This window comes from Dermacentor andersoni, chromosome 7 (assembly GCF_023375885.2).
Source record: "Dermacentor andersoni chromosome 7, qqDerAnde1_hic_scaffold, whole genome shotgun sequence".
Taxonomy (NCBI): Eukaryota; Metazoa; Arthropoda; class Arachnida; order Ixodida; family Ixodidae; genus Dermacentor; species Dermacentor andersoni.
This window is the reverse complement of record NC_092820.1, coordinates 82,777,841-82,790,015: the sequence shown is the minus strand read 5'-3', so window position 1 is coordinate 82,790,015 and position 12,175 is coordinate 82,777,841. Positions and strand designations below refer to the sequence as shown.

Genomic DNA, 12,175 nt, shown 5'->3' with positions numbered 1-12,175 from the left:
GCGGGTTAGCCGAAAGTGGACGTGGAGGAGCGCCCGAATGGTGAGACTAGAAATGAAATCGACTTCATACTCTGCGCGAACCCTGGCATCATACAAGATGTAGACGTGCTCGGCAAGGTGCGCTGCAATGACCATAGGATGGTAAGAACTCGAATTAGCCTTGACTTGAGGAGGGAACGGAAGAAACTAGTACATAAGAAGCCAATCAATGAGTTAGCGGTAAGAGGGAAACTAGAGGAATTCCGGATCAAGCTACAGAACAGGTATTCGACTTTAACCCAGGAAGAGGACCATAGTGTTGAAGCAATGAATGACAATCTTATGGGCATCATTAAGGAGTGCGCAATAGAAGTCGGTGGTAACGCCGTTAAACAGGAAACCAGTAAGCTATCGCAGGAGACGAAAGATCTGATCAAGAAACGCCAATGTATGAAAGTCTCTAACCCTACAGCTAGAATAGAACTGGCAGGACTTTCTAAGTTAATCAACAAGCGTAAGACAGCGGACATAAGGAACTATAATATGGATAGAATTGAACAGGCTCTCAGGAACGGAGGAAGCCTAAAAGCAGTGAAGAAGAAACTAGGAATAGGCAAGAAGCAGATGTGTGCGTTAAGAGACAAAGCCGGCAATATCGTTACTAATATGGATGAGATAGTTCAAGTGGCTGAAGAGTTTTATAGAGATTTTTACAGTACCAGTAACACTCACGACGATAAGGTGAGAGAGAATAGTCTAGAGGAACTTGAAATCCCACAAGTAACACCGGAAGAGGTAAAGAACGCCTTGGGAGCTATGCAAAGGGGGAAGGCAGCTGGGGAGGATCAGGTAACAGCAGATTTGTTGAAGGATGGTGGGAACACTGTCCTAGAAAGATTGGCCGCCCTATATACACAATGCCTCATGACCTCGAACGTACCGGAATCTTGGAAGAACGCTAACATAATCCTAATCCATAAGAAAGGGGACGCCAAAGACTTGAAAAATTATAGACCGATCAGCTTACTGTCCGTTGCCTACAAAGTATTTACTAAGGTAATCGCAAATAGAATCAGGAATACCTTAGACTTCTGTCAACCAAAGGACCAGGCAGGATTCCGTAAAGGCTACTCAACAATAGACCATATTCACACTATTAGTCAGGTGATAGAGAAATGTGCGGAATATAACCAACTCTTATATATAGCCTTCATTGATTACGAAAAAGCATTTGATTCAGTCGAAACCTCAGCAGTCATGAAGGCACTACGGAATCAGGGTGTAGATGAGCCATATGTAAAGATACTGGAAGATATCTATAGCGGTTCCACAGCTACCGTAATCCTCCACAAAGAAAGCAACAAAATCCCAATAAAGAAAGGCGTCAGACAGGGAGATACGATATCTCCAATGCTATTCACAGCATGTTTACAGGAGGTATTCAGAGACCTGGAGTGGGAAGAATTGGGAATAAAAGTTGATGGAGAATACCTTAGCAACTTGCGATTCGCTGATGATATTGCCTTGCTTAGTAACTCAGGAGACCAATTGCAATGCATGCTCACTGACCTGGAGAGGCAAAGCAGAAGGGTGGGTCTGAAAATTAATCTACAGAAAACTAAAGTAATGTTTAACAGTCTCGGAAGAGAACAGCAGTTTACGATAGGTAGCGAGGCACTGGAAGTTGTAAGGGAATACATCTACTTAGGGCAGGTAGTGACCACGGATCCGGATCATGAGACTGAAATAACCAGAAGAATAAGAATGGGCTGGGCTGCGTTTGGCAGGCATTCTCAAATCATGAACAGCAGGTTGCCACTATCCCTCAAGAGGAAAGTGTATAACAGCTGTGTCTTACCAGTACTCACCTACGGGGCAAAAACCTGGAGGCTTACGAAAAGGGTTCTGCTGAAATTGAGGACGACGCAACGAGCTATGGAAAGAAGAATGATAGGTGTAACGTTAAGGGATAAGAAAAGAGCAGATTGGGTGAGGGAACATACGCGGGTAAATGACATCTTAGTTGAAATCAAGAAAAAGAAATGGGCATGGGCCGGACATGTAATGAGGAGGGAAGATAACCGATGGTCATTAAGGGTTACGGACTGGATTCCAAGGGAAGGGAAGCGTAACAGGGGGCGGCAGAAAGTTAGGTGGGCGGATGACATTAAGACGTTTGCAGGGACAACATGGCCACAATTAGTACATGACTGGGGTAGTTGGAGAAGTATGGGAGAGGCCTTTGCCCTGCAGTGGGCGTAACTAGGCTGATGATGATGATGATGTTGATGAGCAACTTTATTCAGACAAGTTCCCAAAGCAGGCGAAATTGGCAACAGAAAGGTTGCTGTGATCTAAAAACAGTGATTTGCTTGTCAGTTTGCGCTGTTGAAAGTTTTGCGCCTTGCTACCTGTGGGCTGTGTCTAAAGGTAAATCATTATTAGTAGTAAAGTGAATATTTGTTCCACATAAAGTGAGCACTCAGATGAACCGTTAAAAAAAAAGAAGAAATTATATGTCTCCTCTACCCTCCCAGGGTTGTGTTCGCAGTGTCTGTCCACATCTTAAAGCTCACGGGTCGGTAGATATGTGTTACGTTTGGTTGCCATTAGCATTTGCTATTTCTGTGAATGTGGCTGCATTATAGACAAGCTGCTTTGACTTATCGTACCAATATGTTGCCTCAGCAAATGTTGTATGCGCAAGTGGGGTAAAGATAATCGAGGTGAAGATAACGGCAGTGGGAGCCAATGGGAAGTGTGGCGTCCCTTTCCTTGCATTTGCTTTTGCTTGCCGACTCGCTTGGCTTGATCGTGAAAGGAGCCAGCTGAAAATACGGCTCCACACTTTGCCAGCAGCACCAGTGCAGCTTAGTGACTCGCCGTTGCGGTTTCCCCTGTGCAGTGAAATGAGCGAGTTGACGAGCATCAAGAAGGAGGACGTGATATCAACACTACAGTACCTGAACCTGATCAACTACTACAAGGGCCAGTACATCATAACCCTGACCCAGGAGGTGATCGAGGCATACGAGCGGGCGGCCCTAAAACGGCCCCTGCGGATCGACCCCAAGTGCCTGCACTGGACGCCCAAGGACTGGTCCAAGCGTGGCAAATGACTGCCAGCGACTTCGGCCGCACGCCCTGCTCTGCAGGAGGTGGGTGTCTGTGTGGACGAAGGATGAATGACGGCGTGCAGGTGAAGCCCGTACAGCTGCCTTCAAAATTTAACTCACTGTGGGATCTGTGAAAACATGGAAAACATAATTTCCTAGCAGTTTATGACCGACATTGAGCAAAACTATACAACACTGTGTTGTTGGCATATTATATTAGTACAGGCTGGAAATACAAACACGAGTTTGTGTGCCGAGGCTGCAGAAATGATAATGTTTTTCTCTGATCCAGTAGTGTGTAAACTTTTGTGCCGACTGTACATACAAGAGTAAAGTAAAACCAGTTTAACATGTTCTTCACAAATATTTTTGCCCATTTGTAGTGTTACTAGAGCCTGGTCCCTGCGATGCTAACATAGTGCTCAGGACATTCATGTAACACGCTTCCTGCCTGTTATGCTCTGTTACAGTGCTGCCGTGAAAAACATGTTAATGAACAGTTCTGCTCCGTAACCTATCATCATACCTAGTAATGCAGGCAGGTGAGGTGGAGAGAATAAGCATTTTTATTTAATCTGGCGTTCGTTATTCCGGTATTCATTGCTGCTTTACATCCACACTGCTGCATGCAGCAGCGTAGTTAAATGCATAGACCAGTCGCATTGTGGGCTACCACAAACTCCGTTCTAGGCTACATGTTATGTTGAGGCATGTTGCGCTACGTTAAACCTCTTTTTAACGCGACAGCGTTAAGGAGCTCGTGTCGCAGAAAAGCCGGTGTCGTAGGCGTCAGCAGCGTTGGCCGTGAGCGATAAATTCCAGAAGGCACTTCATAAATAAAAAGCATCTTGAAAGATGGGCTGGTGGGAAGCGAACCAGGGTCTCCGGAGTGTGAGACGGAGACGCTACCACTCAGCCACGAGTTCGTACCTTCAAAACGGGACAAAATCGCCTCTAGTGAATGCGGTGTTGCCTTAGAAACGTGCCGTAGAAAGTTATACTGCGGTGTATATCGGTAATTATGGCCATGTAACTTACAGAAGTCGCTGTTTCACGAGTAGCGAAGTACGTTTCCGCTACATTTCTTCTGCGCTCTGCGCACACGCAGAGCCATCTTGCGGCAAACACAGAAGACCCCCTCCTCGCAATGTACGGCGCTGCCCCGACAGGTCGTGCGCCACTTGCCCCATGATCACGTCCGCTTTCATGGCGCGTCGGGGCCCGGCTATCTGTGCCGATCGCGACGTTTGGCTGGCGTAGCGCGTTTGAGTAGGCGGTGCGAACGGGGTGCAATAACGCTATCGCGTTCCACTCTTGAAGGCGAAGCTTAAGCGTCCTCCAATTTTTTTTGTTCGCTCATTGTGATTGTGCGAAAGCAGAGAGCCAGTGTCTTGATTCCTTGCATGAAATAGATAGAGGCATGCATTTGCTGAGTGGGGCATGTGTCAGCAAGGTCCACTATAGTTCTCGTATCTGCGAGGCATCATTTGCCAGAAACGCAGCTACCCTGACATGCACACAGGTCTTGCTTTTCTAGGCAGTGCATTGCGGTCCTGTGAGTGGTTTATAGCATGAAGTGTGATTCACAGTGCAGTCAAACCCGAATATAATAAACTCTAATAAAGCAAGTTATTCTCTATTTTGAATGCTCGAAACTTACCGAGCTCTTTCATGACAAACCAGACATTGGATATGTCAGCATGTGGCTTCTGCTGCAAGCTCCAAAAGGTCACTTGCATGAATAAGACAGCTTTTGTGTTTTTTTTTTCTCTCTGTCTCTCTCTAGTGAATACACTTTGGGCTGTTGATGTACTTTGCCGGTACTGTGTCAATATTGAAGAAAAATGGGCCGCAGTGGGTCTACGTAGCCTTACTAAATGAGAATGCCTTTCTTAGTGACGCTGCGAAGACGTAAAAGCGCAGGCAAATTTTAATTTGCTTACTACAACATAGACTGCTTTTAATGGAAGATGCCGGAGTCACATAATTTTTTTCACTATTAGCGGTGCCACACTATAACCAAAACAATATTTTGCAAAGGCTGTGCACGTGCTGTAAGATTTGGCGTCGGGCTTGTAGGACGATCGGAGGAACTTGGGGCGACAGGACTAGGCGAGCAGGGTTTATTTACATTATTTACAGTTTAAACAAGGCATACATCGACAGTCTAGCGTGACTCCCAAATGGAGCCCGCAAGACAAAGCATACAGCAAATGAGCACACAGCTCACAAGTACATTTTGAGCACGACAACGAGCACACCCTAGCAGCCGACAACAGCCGCTTATAACCACTCCGTTCGACGTCACCATAGAAAGTCCTCGTGGTCGCCTTTGTGAGAAGAGGGTAGGGGTTTTGCACACACACATGCCACACAGGTTTCGGTGCTCTCTCCGAGGGCCGATGACCTTTGCAGCGCAGTCGTCGTGGTATCCATTGTCTGGCGTCCCCGTAGTCAAGTGGTCACGCCCGACCCCAGCCGGCGCCTCTGAATTCCAGAGCTGCCTTTTTCCTCTAGTCGCCACATGTGTCGAATCCTGGGACCCCCGTTCCGCAAAGCACCCTTTTTCCAGGAGGCTCCCCCTGCCGCAGAGAGACCATGATGACCCGGCAAATTAACCAACAATGCACGGGGTGTCAAACGTGGCCAGCCCTGCTGTCTTCACTGATCCTCCAAACGCGGCGCATGGTCGGTTAGCGTTGTCGTCCTTGCTCATTCTCTGAAGGGCGCTGCCACCGCGGGTCGGTCGAAGCACGTGCAGCGGGCTGAAATAGCCGGCACTTTGCCACCCCGGCTGGCCATTCTTAACAGTGCAAAACGTATAGAACAAGCAGCTGTGCGTACCCAAAAATTGAGGCATGCGACCAGGATGTGCTCGCACTTTTGTTGGCGAAGTGGTTCTTTTGCCTTCCAAGTGTTATAACAGCCACTGCAAAGCATTTCGTTGACTCTGCACCAAACTGCAACTTTGGCTACTGATTCCCTGATGAAACAACGCTGGTTAGGCCTAGCCGGCCGGGGTGTTACAGAGCATGCTGTCTTGGAATGCTCACCCTTGATATGTATTTGTAACCAGTAGACTAATATACATAGAGATCCGGTGCGAGGTGACGTGCAAAGGCTGCACCAGTAGCGCACATGAAGTGTGGGGTTCGCGGGCGATTGGCCGGCAACTACCGTGAACACATGTAGCAAAAGCTTGCATGTGGACAACATTTCGAACTGATGAATTTGCAGAACCCAGTTTAAACTGACAGCATTGCACGTGCGATATGTGCACTTCGCAACAACACACATCGCAATGGGCGAACCTGAAATGCACGTGCGGCCTCGACCTATTTTGCCTGTAGTGCTGGATTTGTAAAAAAAAACAGCAAATTCACTTTACGGTCGAAATTGTTTTTCTGGCCTGCTCTATAATTGAGACATTTCTGCGACCCCATCTGTGTCTGAAAAAAAATCAGTCGGTGACTGTGTTTAATTTCTGCGCCCAACCTGAGCAGCCAAAGTGTGACAGCATGGGTGCTTTGGCACATACCATGCACCGCTGACAAGCAGCCGGAGCAAACGGCTTCTCCGTCGGCTAGGCAACTCTCGTGCTCCTGCTGAACTAACACGCTGCCGCCACTTTCTTTTTTTCTCTCTCCCTCGTTCCTTGTTTGTTCGCTTGCTCTGCACCTCCTCTTCCGAATCGCCCTCCTCCCTCTCCCCTTGGCCAGCGCACCTTGTTGAGAAGTGCTCTCGCTGTCTCGTTGTCTGTGGCATTTTTCGGCAACTGCATTATAACCGGTATTTTGTCTCGCACGGCTGCACTATAAGCAGTCTGGGTACACCGTATGTACCGTGTTTACCCGCATAATGGACGGACTTTCTTTGCCTTCTTTTCCTGAAAGATATGTGCAAAGTTGGGGGGTGCATTCATTATGCGGGGAAAAATCTTTGGCGATTATTTTTTTTCATGGCCACCTCTAAAAACGTCAGTTTCGCCCAAAATGTGAACCATCGATTGCAATAGCAAATGTGTAGACAGCTATACAAAGTAAGGATAGTAGTTTTATCGGCCGTATAAACTAGCAAACATTAGCTTCAATGCAAACTGAGCGGCAAGTATGCAGCACGCATAAAGGAATGAGCCACCATCGACTCAGCCCCCAACGCAGATCGTTTTCAAGATAGGGCATGCCACGGCCGTGTAATGCGCAGCTGCTGCCGGAGTAAAACGCTGACCTCCTCCTCCCTCCCCCCGGCACCATGCGTGCGACAGAAGAAGGCATGTTTCCTTCCCGCTTTCCTCCCTTGTATGCGGGAGGTAGAGCTGTGATTGTCGGCGCCCCTCAAGCGCGGTTGTGCAATACGCAGTTGCTGCCATAAGTACAACGCCGCCACCGCTCCCTCTCGGGGCCTTTTGCGCAACGAAAGATGGCGCGCGAGATTCAGCCACGATCGTGGGATTCCCACAGCGCGCTTTAACTCACACCTACACCATGCGGTGCTTGGCGATGACGGCAAAAACGTGCCTGGAGCATCCATATAATCGCTATCACCATAAACTCGGAAGACATGGTACGATTCGGCATCTGACACAATGTCAGACACAATCGCACCTGCCGGACGCTATATCAGATGCCGAATCGTACCGTGTGCCTCCTACTTCATGGCAGCAAGTTCAGGGTGCGATCATTATGTGAGAAAAAGAAAAAAAACACTTCTTGATTGGGAATGTGGGGGCTGCGTTCATTATTCTAGTGCATTCATTATGCGAGTAAATACTGTACTCGTGTAATGATCACAGGTTTTTTCCCCCAAGATTTGGGGTGAAAATCGCGGGTGTGGCCATTACACGGAGAAAAAGGCTTTTTTTTTGCTTAAATATTTTCACTGGTATTCGCCTATGTGTGTACAGTACTCACTTGTACTGGCTCTGGCTATTCTTGGCTATTGCCGTAGCGCGTCACCTGCCGGCTGGAATAAATGGTGACGCCCCACAGACCAGCGACGGCAGCACCTCGGAGGCGACCACTAAATCTCGGTGGCTGTGCTTTTGCTACCTGGAGGCGCTAAAAACTCTGCACGGCTGCCTTGTTTTTCCGCCGCCAACAACAAAAACAACAAAAAAAGCTTTGGAATTCTCGCACCGCACAACAGATAACGCTGCCCACCTTCTAAAAATTCAAGGGTGTGGCTTATACATGGGCAATCTTTAAATCTATTCTTGCAGGGATATTTTTTTTACGAATTTCTGAGTGTGGCTTTTAGACAGGTGTGGCCATTACATGAGTATATACGGTACATTGAGTTCTATGCGAAGATGATCATGAACAGGAGTCGGCAATGGGGGCTGCATTGCATCAGGTCCTGCACTGTCTAAGTGGTTACGCTAAAGATGGTCTGAGGTGTACGTGTAGTTTTGTTTTCACTAAATGTCTTCCATCCTTGTTTTTTTTTTTCGCCATTGGAGAAAATACATGCATAATGAACACATTACGAAAGTTGAAATTTTATAGTATGTGTGCTTGGGTAAATCGAATTACCTCATAAAAAAATTATTCCTAGCACGAAATCCTGTATTTTATAGCCAGATTTGACTTTATAGTAACAACGTTGATGACACGTGAGGGTCAGTTGTTTTCAAACACTATTCCCTGTGTACTCTCCCTGCTTTTGTTCAGACTACAAAACTTCGATGAGCGAGTGCGTCAGCTGTTTGCCTGTTAACCAACAGCCGGTACGCTTTTGCTTTTACAGTGACAGTGCCCTTGTCCACCACCAGGCACCGGAGTGCTCTTCACGTGGCATGCTGTTGGTGCCAAAGCCATCCTGTCGTCTGCTCCTTCAGCATCTTCAACAAAAAGCAGTGGGGTATTTGCGTCGTCAGTAGTGCTGCATTAACTGGCAGTGCTTTATCCCTCCGGCATGTGACGATGTGAGCACTGTCATTGGGCCCGTGTGTGTGTGCGTGCGTGCCTGTTTTATCGACATACCCTGGACACTTCACATTCTCTCTGTCTTGAAAAGCATGGCTTGCAAAGGGGTTAGCCTTAAAACTGAGAATCTCGCACCAAACTGACGGCATCATTACCAGTGCTTGTGTAACGAGTTGTTGGGTTGAATTGGGTTTTCCATGTGTGTGGGAGACACACAAGTTCACAATAATTAATGTTGCAGTTGCAACTCTGGCATTCATTTTTGTGTCGGCCCTTCAGCAGCTGGATGCCAGTCGTACTGCTGCTTGACTTTTATTGTTCTCGGGGTCAAATTCGCAGCGCTATTAGCAGCTAAGCATGGTTAGCGATTACCTGGTGCCTTGGCCGTCATCCCACCGACTTTCTCTCGAGGCCAATTTTGAACCCTCCGCAGGTATGGACAGCTCTCCGAATCCACCAACTGATTAATCTAGGCCGCTATTCTGTACCGATGCCTTTTTCAGTGCTAATGCCTTTTCGTGCTTATTGCGTTTTTGAGCGGCCAGAGCGACACCTCGCTCTGGGCGTAGCGTTGAACGCGACCACTCACGAACGCGAAAAGCGCGAGAAGGCATTAGCATCCGACAAGTCGTCGCTACAAAATCGCGGTCATCTCTAGTAATAATGATTGATGGCTAGGTTCACAAAACTACAAGCCATTCACACAAAAGCATATGCCAATTTCAGCACTTCCTTGTTTCTAGAGCCCTGCTGTTCACTGTGATCACTATTTTTTTAAGAGTTTAAATGATGGCTCTGGAAATGGTGCCTTTGGTTTCCATGCGAGTGGTGCAAGCTGACTTCCGTTGCTTCGCTCGGCCAGACTGAGAGTCACTGCTCATTGTCAAGACCACATTTGTCTTTCATCGCCATTAGGATGTTATTTAATTACACCGTAAAACCCCACCATATTAAAAGCAGCAAAGATGGGACATTCAGAATTAGGGTTTGATCCTGTGACCTTTCATTATAGTATTGAGTCTCTTTCTCCAAATCCTCTCTCACCCCCTCCCCCTCTTTTCTTTTTTGTTTGGTTCTTGCGAAGCGCCACATAGTACCTCATATGTAGCTATTTAGTCTCAGTAAGCAATGGTTGTAACTTCAAAATTCACTGACAGAACGATGTATGGCCTAAAGATCCAATTACTCCATGTCCCGAAGAGGTTGGGAGATTGAGTTGTTTAAAGAAAGCTGGAGTGTGTTCAGCTTTAGCAAGGCCTAAAGAAAGAGGAAAATTAACATTTGTCTTGTTTGCATTGTACAGAGCAGGTGTTTAGCTGATCAGCTTGTGGCTTTCACTGTCTCATGGTGGTATAGTGTCCCCCTTTCTCGATGAAGTGTGATATGCAGGTTTTCATTGATGCAACTTATAAGTGCTTGCAAAGCTGTCGTCTGTACGCCGCGTTCAGCTCTGTGGTTCTGAGCCATTAAAGGACATGCTGTTCGTTGTCATTATGTGGTGGTTCAGCTTCTGTTAAGTGGAACACCTTTGCCACGGGTCCCCTTTCCCGATGAAGTGTGATATGCAGGTTTTCATTGATGCAACTTCAAAGTGCTTGCGAAGCTGTCATCTGTGCCACGTTCAGCTTTGTGGTTCTGAGCCATTAAAGGACATGCTGTTCGTTGTCATTATGTGGTGGTTCAGCTTCTGTTAAGTGGAACACCTTTGCCATGGTACCTGGTGTACAAAAAAAGAAAAGCTCGAAGTCTGTTTCAATGTGTGGTGGTCTGTGGTGTGTGTACAGCATAGGAATTGAACTCTCTTCACTGTCCAGGACAACATTAAAAGAAAGCCAAAAATATTCGTTAGACATTTGTCGTCTTCTGTAATTATATTGACCTCCCATTTCTGTACATACATTACACTGCATCACCGCCCTCACTGGGTTGGTACTTATTGTAAAATGTTGTACATATACGTGGCCTCCTTTCTTTCTTTTTCGCATAAACTGCGGCAGCGCGCGACCCTTAGGTTAATAAATTTGTGTAAATACAAAAATGGCCCTCTGTCTCTCTTCTTGTAGTACTTTTGTTCTTATGTGTCATTGCCAAAACAGCTTTGCAATAAAGGTGTGCCTGCTTTGTGCTATATTAGTAAACATTAATTTTGGCAGAAAGCCTTAAAGGGCAACAACGGCGATTTTTGGTCGTGTCACGGTAATTTAGGTTCCAGAGGCCCCATTGTCATGCATCCGAAAGTAGAATTGCACGGCAAATTTGGAAATAATTTTAAATAAGCCAGAAAGTCCAAAAACGAAACCGGAACCTGACCAAGTAGCCGAGCGAACTTCGTGTGACGTCACGGGGGGCGCGCACGGCGTACCGATCTTGACCGCGGGGCGAACAGCAGACGCTCAGCTGATTAAGGATCGCGCTGGGCTTTCGGGTGGCAATGCCAGCTGCACCAGCTATTCGGATCTGTCGAATAGTGACAGCTACGATTCCGACGAATTCCACCAATTAAGCTCAAACTGTCTGCGGATGGCGAGGGCTGAAGTTCGTGTAGCGATCAACGCAACACGCTTGCCTCCCATCTATTGCCCGTCCACACAGAACGCAACTTCTAGCGATAGCAACTCATCACGCCGAACACTACTACACTGCCGCCACGGGATAAGGCTGTTACTAGCCGATTTCTCGGCCCTGTCGTCTGCCATTAATTCCCACCACGCTCTGCACCTTTTCGACCTTTTCCGTCATAACGCAATGTGACCAGTAGCTGAGGAGCAGGCAAGGCAAGGCAGGTGGTACTAAAACCCCTCCGTCAGCTCACGCGCGGTATCAGCATGGAGGGGCTTTTAGGTGGCACGAGGGAATGAATGAAATTAATTTCTAAAAAATCAGCGCAACTCTCAAGCCCGACGTTTTAAAGCAATGACGGAAGCGTACAAACGAACGCATTCAGGAAATTTCATTCAGACCCGTTGACCTCGAAAAATTGCCGGATTTTGTGGATATCTCGTCACAGTGATGAAAGCCCCTTAAAACTGTAACGCAATGAGCATGGTCTGTGGCACATATGAATGAAGAGTTCGCTTTCTGCAACTGCAGGAATGACCACACCGACTTCGTTTATTTCAAAAGTAGTATGTTGTTACTGCCCCGCATGGACTCTAT

General features: G+C 47.1%; 1 protein-coding gene across 1 annotated transcript in view; it reads left to right on the top strand.

The window, feature by feature from the left end:
- Tip60 (Histone acetyltransferase Tip60) overlaps window positions 1–11,057 on the top strand; it is a 43,695-nt gene extending 32,638 nt beyond the window's left edge. The window contains exons 15-16 of the mRNA XM_050181457.3: window positions 2,885–3,137; window positions 8,841–11,057. Coding sequence (XP_050037414.1) covers window positions 2,885–3,098 — 214 coding nt within the window. The 3' untranslated portion in view covers window positions 3,099–3,137; window positions 8,841–11,057. The remainder of the gene's footprint in view (window positions 1–2,884; window positions 3,138–8,840) is intronic.
- The last annotated feature ends 1,118 nt before the right edge of the window (window positions 11,058–12,175 follow it).